Source organism: Rhinopithecus roxellana, unplaced genomic scaffold, assembly GCF_007565055.1.
Source record: "Rhinopithecus roxellana isolate Shanxi Qingling unplaced genomic scaffold, ASM756505v1 contig3561, whole genome shotgun sequence".
Lineage (NCBI taxonomy): Eukaryota > Metazoa > Chordata > Mammalia > Primates > Cercopithecidae > Rhinopithecus > Rhinopithecus roxellana.
Window position 1 is genome coordinate 1 of NW_022142558.1, and position 10,216 is coordinate 10,216.

The 10,216-nt window shown below is 47.1% G+C and overlaps 1 protein-coding gene across 1 annotated transcript; it reads right to left on the reverse strand.

The window, feature by feature from the left end:
* Positions 1-1,954: 1,954 nt before the first annotated feature.
* Positions 1,955-8,502, reverse strand: LOC115895889. Its single transcript, XM_030926446.1, has 6 exons — positions 8,437-8,502; positions 2,846-3,229; positions 2,397-2,617; positions 2,298-2,353; positions 2,183-2,230; positions 1,955-2,144 (listed from the first exon to the last, which is right to left on the reverse strand). The coding sequence occupies exons 2-6, from the start codon at positions 3,123-3,125 to the stop codon at positions 2,090-2,092; spliced, it is 660 nt and encodes a 219-aa protein (XP_030782306.1). The 5' UTR covers positions 3,126-3,229; positions 8,437-8,502; the 3' UTR covers positions 1,955-2,089.
* Between the last annotated feature and the right edge of the window lie 1,714 nt (positions 8,503-10,216).

Consider the following 10,216-nt stretch of genomic DNA (forward strand, 5'->3'; position numbering starts at 1 on the left):
CAGGCTGACAAGGTCTCAGATGGAAACGAGGAAGTTATTGGGAACTGGAGCAAAGGTCACCCTCGTGTGCCTTAGCAAAGAGCTTGGCTGCATTGTATTCGTGTCCTAGTGATCTGTGGAAGTTTGAACTTAAGAATGGTAACTAGGGTGTCTGGCAGAAGACATTTCTAAGCAGCTCAACATTCAAGAAGTGGCATGGCTGCTTCTAACCACCTATGATCAGATATGGGAGCAAATGAATGACTTAAAGTTAGAATTTATACCTACAAGGAAAGCAGGGTGTAACAGTTTGGAAAATTTGCAGCTTAGCCATGTGGTAGAGAAAGGAAAAAATGTTTTCAGGAGAGGAATCCAAACAGGCTGCAGAGCAACAACCTATTAGAGAGATTTGCATGGCTAAAAGGGAGCCAAGTGCTAATATCCAAGACAATGGGAAAAAGACCTTGAAGACATTTCAGAGATCTTTGCAGTAGCCCCTCCCATCACAGGCCCAGAGGCCAAGCAGAAAAGAATGGCTTAATGGGCCAGGACTAGGGCCCTGATGCCCTGTGCAGCCTGGGGACACTGGTACCTGTATCCCAACTTCTTCAGGTGGTTCAGTGGTGGTTCAACAGTCTCCAGGTACAGCGTGGACTGCTGCTCTAGAGGGTAAGCCTTGGTGACTTCCAAGTGGTGTGAACTCTGCAGGAACACAGAACACAAGAGTGAAGGGGGATTGGCGGCTTCCCTCTAGATTACAGAGGATGTGTGGGAAAACCTGGCTGCCCAGGCAGAAGCCTGCTGCAGCGGCTCCTCACAGAGATACTCTATGAGGGCAATGCTGGGAGGAAATGTAGGGTTGGAGCCCACACAGACTCCTCCAGGGCACTGCCTATTGGAGCTGTGGGTAGAGAGCTTCTGCCCTCCAGACCCCAGAATGTTTGATCTACTGGCAGCAGCCTCAGCCTGGAAAAGCCACAAGTACTTAACTCTAACCCATGAGATTGGCTGCAGGGGCCGCAAGCTGCAAAGCCACAGGGGTGGAGCTGTACAAGCCTTGGGAGCCCACACCTCACACCAGTGTGCCTCATGGAGTCAAAGGAGATTATTTTGGAACTTTAAGGTTTAATGTGTGCCCTGCTGAGTTTCGGACTTGCTTGGGGCCTATGGCCTTTTTTTTGGCCAATTTCTTCCTCTTGGAATAGGTATGTTTTCCCAGTACCTGTACCATCATTGTATCTGTTGTATCTGCGAAGTAAATAACTTGTTTTTTATCTCACAGGCTCATAGGTGGAAGGAACTCATCTCCAGAGGAGCCTTTAGATTTGGCATTTTGATTGAGTTGATCCTGGAATGAGTTTAGACTTTCAGGGACTATTGGGAAGGGATGATTGCATGTTGCAAGGTGAGTTGGACATGAGATTTGAGGGACCAGGGGTGGAATGATATAGCTTGGATGTTTGTCCCCTCCAAGTCCCACGTTGAGATGTAATCCCCAGTGCTGGAGGTGGGGCCTGGTGGGAGGTGTTTGAATCATGGGAGCAGGTTCCTCATAAATAGTTTAGTGCCATCCCCTTGGTGATGAGTGAGTTCTTGCTCTGGTAGTTCACTTGAGATCTGGTCATTTAAAAATGTATGGCACCCCCGCCAACCCCACCACTCTCTCTTGCTCCTGCTCTCACTACATGACGTGTTGGTTCCCACCCCACCTCCTGCCATGACAGAAGCTTCCTGAGGCCTCACCAGAAGCCAAGCAGATACCAGCACCGTGCTTCCTGTACAGCCTGCAGAGTTGTGAGCCAGTTAAATCTGTTTTTTTTTTTTTTAAATAAATTACCCAGCCTCAGGTATTTCTTTATAAAAACACAAAACAGCCCAATGCACGTAGTAACTTATAGATATATTTAGAAAACTGATTATCTTTTAAATACAACTACAGACTAAAATGCAGAGTTCATTAAAATACAGATGATGACTGTGGTTCTCTGGTCTTCTCTTGACTCTTGTTGTCTACTAAGATAAGAAGTCTGGGCTAGGCTGAAGAACTCAGAATCCAGGTATGGGGTTTCCCAGCACTGTGCTCCCATTTCTCAGTACTGTGCTCCATCTCTCAGTACTGTGTGCTCCTGTTTCCCAGTACTGTGCTCCCATTTCCCAGTACTGTGCTCCCATTGCCCAATACTGTGCTCCCATTTCCCAGTACTATACTCCCATTTCCCAGTACTGTGTGCTCCCATTTCCCAGTACGGTGCTCCCATTTCTCAGTACAGTGTGCTCCCATTTCCCAGTACTGTGTGCTCCATTTCCCAGTACTATGCTCCCATTTCCCAGTACTGTGCTCCCATTTCTCAGTACTGTGCTCCATTTCCCAGTACTATGCTCCCATTGCCCAGTACTGTGCTCCCATTGCCCAATACTGTGTGCTCCCATTTCCCAGTACTGTGCTCCCATTTCCCAGTACTCTGCTCCCATTTCCCAGTACTCTGCACTCCCATTTCCCAGTACTGTGTGCTCCCATTTCCCAGTACTCTGCGCTCCCATTTCCCAGTACTGTGTGCTCCCATTTCCCAGTACTGTGCTCCCATTTCCCAGTACTGTGCTCCCATTTCCCAATACTGTGTGGTCCAGTTTCCCAGTACTGTGTGCTCCCATTTCCCAATACTGTGTGCTCCCATTTTGCAGCACTGTGCTCCCATTTCCCTGTACTGTGTGCTCCCATTTCCTAGGACTGTGCTCCCATTTCTCACTACTGTGCTCCCATTTCTCAGCACTGAGCTCCCATTTCGCAGTACTGTGTGCTCCCATTTCCTAGGACTGTGCTCCCATTTCTCAGCACTGTGCTCCCATTTCTCAGTACTGTGCCCACACGTGTGATCCAATGTCCCCGGCCCATCAGCTCTTCTTGAGCAGCAAGAGGCCCTGCAGCTGGCTGGCTGGCTGGACAGCACAGTTAAGCAGGTGGCCGTATCCTGTGCAGTTGCTGGCAGCCCATCATCCTGGAGATGTAACCCCGCCTGCCAGGCTTGCTCTTCTTTGGTTGTGATGATGACGACAAGGATGGATGCTGGGCTCTGAGGGTCCTGGTTCCTTCGAAGGACATACAGGGGCCTCTGAGATGATGGGCTCTGGTTGCTGGCCTGTGGCATGTGCAGGAGCAGGAAGCTTTGCAAGGTAGACTCTCCAGGCAGGACCTTGATGCAGGGGTGGGGTTTCAGGGTGGAAGACCTGGATCACAGGGGCACCTCAGCTTCTGCAGGACAAAACAAAGTCACTCTTTGAGCAGCCACCAGGGAGGGAGCTCAGCTCTACTTGTGATGGAAACCCACCAGTGGCTTTTATCCCACCCTCTTCCCTGGAGAGGCAGGGCTGGTTTCTGGGAGGATCATCACCTTGGCTTAGCCCCACTCCCAGCTGGGTCTAGTGAGAGTCCTCCTGAGCAAGGCTCCTGCCCTCCCCATCCTTCCAGAAAGCTTAGAGATGAGCGCACCACTGACATAGGCCATTTTCTATTTGTTCTTCTTGGGAAAATACCTTTTTGAAAGACAACCCATCTTTTATCACTACATATTTTAAAAACATTTCCTTTGGCCTGGTGCGGTGGCTCACGCCTGTAATCCCAGCACTTTGGGAGGCTGAGGCAGGTGGATCACAAGGTCAGGAGATTGACACCAGGAGATCTGGCTAACACAGTGAAATCCCGTCTCTACTAAAAATACAAAAAATTAGCCAGGCGTGGTGGCGGGCACCTGTAGTCCCAGTTACTCGGGAGGCTGAGGGAGAATGGCGTGAACCCGGAAGGTGGAGCTTGCAGTGAGCCGAGATCACACCACTGCACTTCAGCCTGGGCGACAGAGCTCAATATATATATATTGAGAGAGAGAGAGAGAGATGAGAGAGAGAGAGAGAGAGAGAGAGAGAGAGAGAGAGAGAGAGAGAGAGAGAGAGAGAGAGAGAGACTGTCTAAAAAATATATATATACATATATATTATATATATATTTCTTTGTTTGCATTTATCAATTGAATTATGTTGTATCTAGAATTTTATTTAACCTTCTTGGATTCACTGCGCTTTATAAATCTGTGAGTTGGTGTCTTCTAACAATGTTGGCAAATTCTCAGCCAAATCTCCTTAAATACGACCTCTTCCCAATTTTCTCTCTTTTCTCTTTCTGGGACTCTAACTAAACATAACACAGTCTTCAAACTGTATTCTCATTAATGTTTTGGCATTTCGCATTTCTGTCACTTTGTGTCTATTTCAGTAATTTGTTCAGCTCTAGATTCTAGTTCTCTAATTCACTTTTCAATTGTGTCTAATTTGTTGTCAAATCCATCCATCAAGTTAAAAAAAAAATCAGTGTGGCCGGGCGCGGTGGCTCAAGCCTGTAATCCCAGCACTTTGGGAGGCCGAGATGGGCGGATCACGAAGTCAGGAGATCGAGACCATCCTGGCTAACATGGTGAAACCCCGTCTCTACTAAAAAATACAAAAAACTAGCCGGGCGAGGTGGCGGGCGCCTGTAGTCCCAGCTACTGGGGAGGCTGAGGCAGGAGAATGGCGTAAACCTGGGGGGCGGAGCTTGCAGTGAGCTGAGATGCGGCCACTGCGCTCCAGCCTGGGTGACAGAGCGAGACTCCGTCTCAAAAAAAAAAAAAAAAAAAAAAAAAAAAAAAAAAAAATCAGTGATATTTCTCATTTGTATTAGTTTTATTTGGTATTTTTCCACATCTGCTTGGTAATTTAAAAAATAGTTTTCTGTTCTCTCCAGATATTTTTGAGTTTGTGTTTTCTTTATGTTTTGGTCGGGTCGGCCAAATTCAATATCTGAAGTACTGTGTGTCTGTTTCTACTATGGTTTCTGTTGCTTCTCACTCACAGTGCTTTGTTTTTACGTGTGGTGAGTTACTTTTCATTAAGAGTTGCTCGTCTGCTTTGTAGTTTTATTTGTGAGAAATCTTTGAGCCTTAGGATGAAGGTTTGTTACTCCGAAGGAATGATGCTTGGCCCCTGGGAATGATCAGTGCAGAATCAGTCTACGTTAAACTCTCAGCTTGGGAGCTTCGGTCACCCATCGCACACAGTTAGGGACAACCTTTGCTCCAAATACTCGGCAGTGTTTTTTCTCTTTTTCTTTCAGCTCCAGGGCTCGAGATGACTGATCACTCCTGATTCCTTTGCGGGTGGAGAAGTGAGTTACTTCCACTTTGCCACTGCAATGAGGGTACCGCCATCTGGGGGTGCCAACTTTAAGAGATTACTGATTGGCTTGCCATTCTGGCTGTGCTCTCAGCTTGATCTTCTCTTTTTGCCTCTTGTAAAGCTGAAAATGAAGTTCACCAGTTTCCCAAACGCCCTCGGGGCAAAGGCCAGCTGCACTCCCCACTGGGTTTCTCTCTGGGTTCCTCTGTGCCTTCAACCCCGGCCTGAAAATTCCTTATGTCGCCTCGGTTCATTGATGCCTTTAAGAATACTTACACTCGCACTCATATGGACACGGACACGCACACACCCAACTTCTCGCACTCACATGGACACAGACACGCATGCGCGCACACACACAACCCTAACTTCCTCAGACACGCACGCGCACACACACACCCCCACTTCTCGCACTCACATGGACACAGACACGCATGCGCGCACACACACAACCCTAATTTCCTCAGACACGCACGCGCACACACACCCCCTAACTTCTTGCACTCACATGGACACGCAGCGCACACACCCCCTAACTTCTCGCACTCACATGGACACGCACGCACACACACCCCCTAACTTCTTGCACTCACATGGACACGCACGCGCACACACCCCCTAACTTCTCGCACTCACATGGACATAGACACGCACGTGCACACACCCCCTAACTTCTTGCACTCACATGGACACGCACGCACACACCCCTAACTTCTCGCACTCACATGGACATAGACACGCACGCGCACACACCCCTAACTTCTTGCACTCACATGGACACGCACGCGCACACCCCCTAACTTCTCGCACTCACATGGACGCGGAAACACGCGCGCACACCCCCTAACTTCTCGCACTCACATGGACGCGGAAACGCACGTGCACACACACACACAACCCTAACTTCCTCAGTTTTCAGAGCATTGTCCAATCCTGGTAAGTGACTTGCCACGTGACTAGAACCTCAGGCTTCGTATCACTACCTTCTTTCTTTCCCCTCCCTTTTCCCTTTATGCCATCAGTCTGTATTCCACGATCTTTAAAATCTACCTTAAGTCCTTTCTGGGATTATGTAAAAGTCAGACAACTCTCTTAGCCACCATCTCCTTTTCTAGAGATACGAGTGACTGACTCCTACCCACAGGCACTTTGAGAAGGGGAAGGCATACTGAAGAAGTGTTTCATGTGGGCTACAGTAATTCACAACTGTAAGACGTTATCACAGCCAACATTTGCTGTATAAAACCCTAGTGGTGAATATTTGTTTTTGAATGAGGCTAAATCATTTCAAAAGCACCCTAGGAAAACCAGATGCTTCAGAAATGATTTAGCCTCATTCAAACATAATGCAAATGATAAAGAACATGCAAACAATAAATAATGTGACCTGAAATTATCTGTAACTTCAGCAGACAAGCTGTGGTTGGCTGAGTTTGAACTTCTATAAAACACACTGAACCATCTTGTTTCAATCACTAATCAAGCTCTGCCATGGGAACGTGCTCTTTTTGGACATCTGACCCTTCCAAACCTTATGTTGAAATTTGATCTCCAGTGTTGGAGATGGGGCCTCACAGGAGGTGTTTGTGTCATGGGGGTGGACCCCTTGCAAAGAGATTAAAGCCCTCCCGCTGAAAGGAGTGAGTTCAGCTCTAGTAGTTCTTGCTCTAACCAACCCATGGGCTCTTGTTGAAAAGGGCCTGGAGCCTCCTCCACCCCTTCACCTCCCCTCTCTCCATGTGATCTCTGCACATGTCAGCTCCCTTCACCTTCTGCTGTTAGTGGAAGAAGGCTGAGACCATCACCACATACATAGCTCAGTCATCAGAATCATAAGCCAAATACACGTAGTATCAGGTGCGGTTCTGTAGACATTTTACACGAACTCAAGTTGTAGCTTCTTAAGTTTGTCCTCCATATCACTGAGACAGTTTTTTACAGCACCAATTTACTTCATGTTTCCTTGAAAGATTTTGATTTTGCAATTTCATGGTCAGTTTCTTGCAATCTTTCCATATCTCATTCAGCTCCCCTTTGATCTCAGTGGATTTGTCTTCTCATCTCAGCTTGTCTCCAATTATGATTTTGACTCCTGCCTCATTCAGCCCCTGTGCTATGCATCTCAAACACTGTTTTTCTAGAGAACAATTTTCCTAGGTTTGCTGTCTTTCTGGGCTTTCCTGGTGATGTCTATTCCCAGTTCTGCAACATTTTCACAGGATATACACAGAACCATCAGTCCTGACCTCTTGTCCTCTAGGGTGCTGGTCAGGGCTGTGCTGCTGGGAGACCTTGACCTTCCTCAGGGCTCCAGGGCACCCAGCCAGCTGTGGAAGCTGCCTGGAGCACAGGAACTCTGAGGATCCCAGGGCTCTTCATGTTTTCCCCGATCATAGGACTTTTCTTGTATGGATCATGCCTTTGAGGATTCAGTGTGTGTTTATACCCTTTTCCTGTCCAGCTAGTTTTTGGGAGGTGCCTCTCTGAAGCATTGTGAGAAGGCAGGTACTGAATGGTAGAGTTCAGGGTGCAAAGGAGCTTGCTTTGCCTTGGAAAGCACAGGTAACAGCTAGAGAAAGGGTTGAGGTCTCATTTTCAGATCCTATCATGTCTCGTGTTTCTTAGCTGAGGGGATACAGAAGTGGAGGGAGCGCATGCTCCTCTGGTTTCAAGTGCTCAGGCTTCCTATTCTGATGGCAGAGCATGGCTGGATGGTTTGCCAACTCATGTGTGAGCCTCATAGCAAATTCCTTTAGCCTTCTAGTGAGTAAACTTTCCCCCTGATTCTGGAAGTCAATGATCATTTGTTTCACAGTTAAATTTCACTGCGTTCTATGGATCGTCCTCAAGGTTTGAGCAGAAAGCTAGGATAGGTAGGGCCAGAGGCTTCTAATCAGAAACCGTCTTAAAATGGCAGGTGTTCATTATTTAAAGTTCTTAGATTAGTACAACTGGGTGAAAATAATTCTTAGACTTAAAGCAAGATGAAAATGAGCGGTCTACAACGTATACATTGTTTACTGCCTAGAAAATAAAGATGAATCGATATTTTCATACCTCGTCTGCCGTGCACTACTTCTAAAGACGGACACGTGGTTCACATTCTGGGGTTACTGTTGACATCAAGAGACAAGGAAACAACAAGCATCCTAGCCCTTGAGTTTGCACTGGTGATTTTTTAAAGAAGATATTGCACTCTCTAGAGAACCAAACTTGGGTAGATTTCAACGTGACCCGTACTGCCACATATCTCACCTGAATCTCAGTCTTCACTTTCAGCACTGTCGGTTTTCACGGGCTGTCTTCGTTCTTGTTGCAGCCTGTTTGCGATGTTCAGAAAGAGAAACAACAGAGAACGTGTGATGGAATGTTTGTTATACTGCCGAAGTGGACAACATGCGTAAACGAGAGTACAGTTTAGAGATGAGCTTGTGACGGGGGCAATCGCTTCACCTCGCTGAGTTTTGGAGCCTTCGTTTTTGTGAAGATAGTGATAAGACTGCACTACTGGAAGAATGTTGCTTTTTCTTCTGCCTGTGTGCTGATACAGCGACAAAGAGTGCTTTCCCTGATCAATAAGAGGGTCTTGTGGTAGCCAAGGAGGCTAGTTTGGATTTCTAGCATGAAAAGTGGAGAAACATGGGCCCACAAGAGGTCATCCCGTGCCTGGCACCTTCTTCTCACAACTCTTGCTTGATTGTGGTGAGTTCTGGCTGTCAGGGAGCCTGAAGTGCTTTCACACCCACATCTTGAGTAAGGTGTTTTGCTCTCTGCCCTGATGCTACACCAGCCCAGCCAGCCAAGGACTTGATGGCTTATGCGTGCTGGCCAGGTGGCAGGAGAAGTGACCGTGTTGCTGCCCAGACTTTGCAAAGGTTTGGAGTTCGGGCTTATCTTAACTTGCAATGCTGAATGTGTCAGGAATTAGAGACCAGAAATGTGCAAAATCTTGCTTTGAAAGTTTTTGAAAGACCCACAAGCAAAAAAGTCACTAGGAGACTTCTAAATCAAAACAGCCTATCTATCACATGCTAAAGTCCCCCTTCTCTGATCCAATCCTTAAAAATTATAATTGGCCGGGCGCGGTGGCTCACGCCTGTAATCCCAGCACTTTGGGAGGCCGAGACGGGCGGATTACGAGGTCAGGAGATCAAGACCATCCTGGCTAACACAGTGAAACCCCGTCTCTACTAAAGAATATAAAAAAATTAGCCGGGCATAGTGGCGATCGCTTATAGTCCCAGCTACTCGGGAGGCTGAGGCAGGAGAATGGCGTGAACCCAGGAGGCAGAGGTTGCAGCAAGCCGAGATTGTGCCCCTGCACTCCAGCCGGGGCGACAGAGCAAGACTCCATCTCAAAAATCAATCAATCAATCAATCAATCAATCAATAAAATAAAATAAAAATTATAATCAGGATATAAATGGATCCATAAATGAGAAGAAGACAGGACATCAAAGAAAAGCAAGAAGGGAAACCTTTGTTGGATCAGAAATGATAACTCCTAGAAGGAAAGAATGCAAATGGAAGCCAGTGCAGAAGGCATTCGTCAGGAGCGTGCTGCAGAACCTGGAAGAGCCCCCCAGGAATCGCCAGTCAGGAGCAGGGATGCTCAGCTGGGCAGGGCTCCTGATGGGACAATTAGCTGGGGGACTTGCAGGCTGAGCAGCCAGGCAGTGACTGCTGCTGCAAAACTTCCCAAACCATAGGCAACAATGGGAGTGTCTGCCACCAGATTATTGCAGTGGGCGCAGTAGTTTGGTAGACACAGAAAAGTGCAAGGAAAAAATATACAGAAGGAAGTGACAGGACTCAATAAGCAAAGGAGAGCTAAGGCATCACCAAGCTAATCCAAAAATTACTGAGAATAAAGAGAAAATAAAATATTAATTTGAAATGAAAATAAAAGCATGACAAAGTATGAGAGGTGAAATGGGTGGAGGATTGTGAAATGGAGGTTGGTGGGGAAGAATGTAGATAACTGTGTTGTAAAACTGTGTTCAAATCTGTATAAAAATGCAGAAGTAGTTTACCT

Bases quoted from the DNA above. Each gene is read 5' to 3' on its own strand.
- LOC115895889 (XM_030926446.1), bottom strand. From the start codon at position 3,125: ATGCCACAGGCCAGCAACCAGAGCCCATCATCTCAGAGGCCCCTGTAT. The intron at 2,618-2,845 runs GTGGGCACAGTA...GGGAGCACACAG, and splicing joins GGGGACATTGGATCACACGT to TACTGGGAAACTGGACCACA. The intron at 2,145-2,182 runs GTACTGGGAAAT...GGGCAATGGGAG, and splicing joins TACTGGGAAATGGGAGTATA to CACAGTACTGGGAAATGGGA.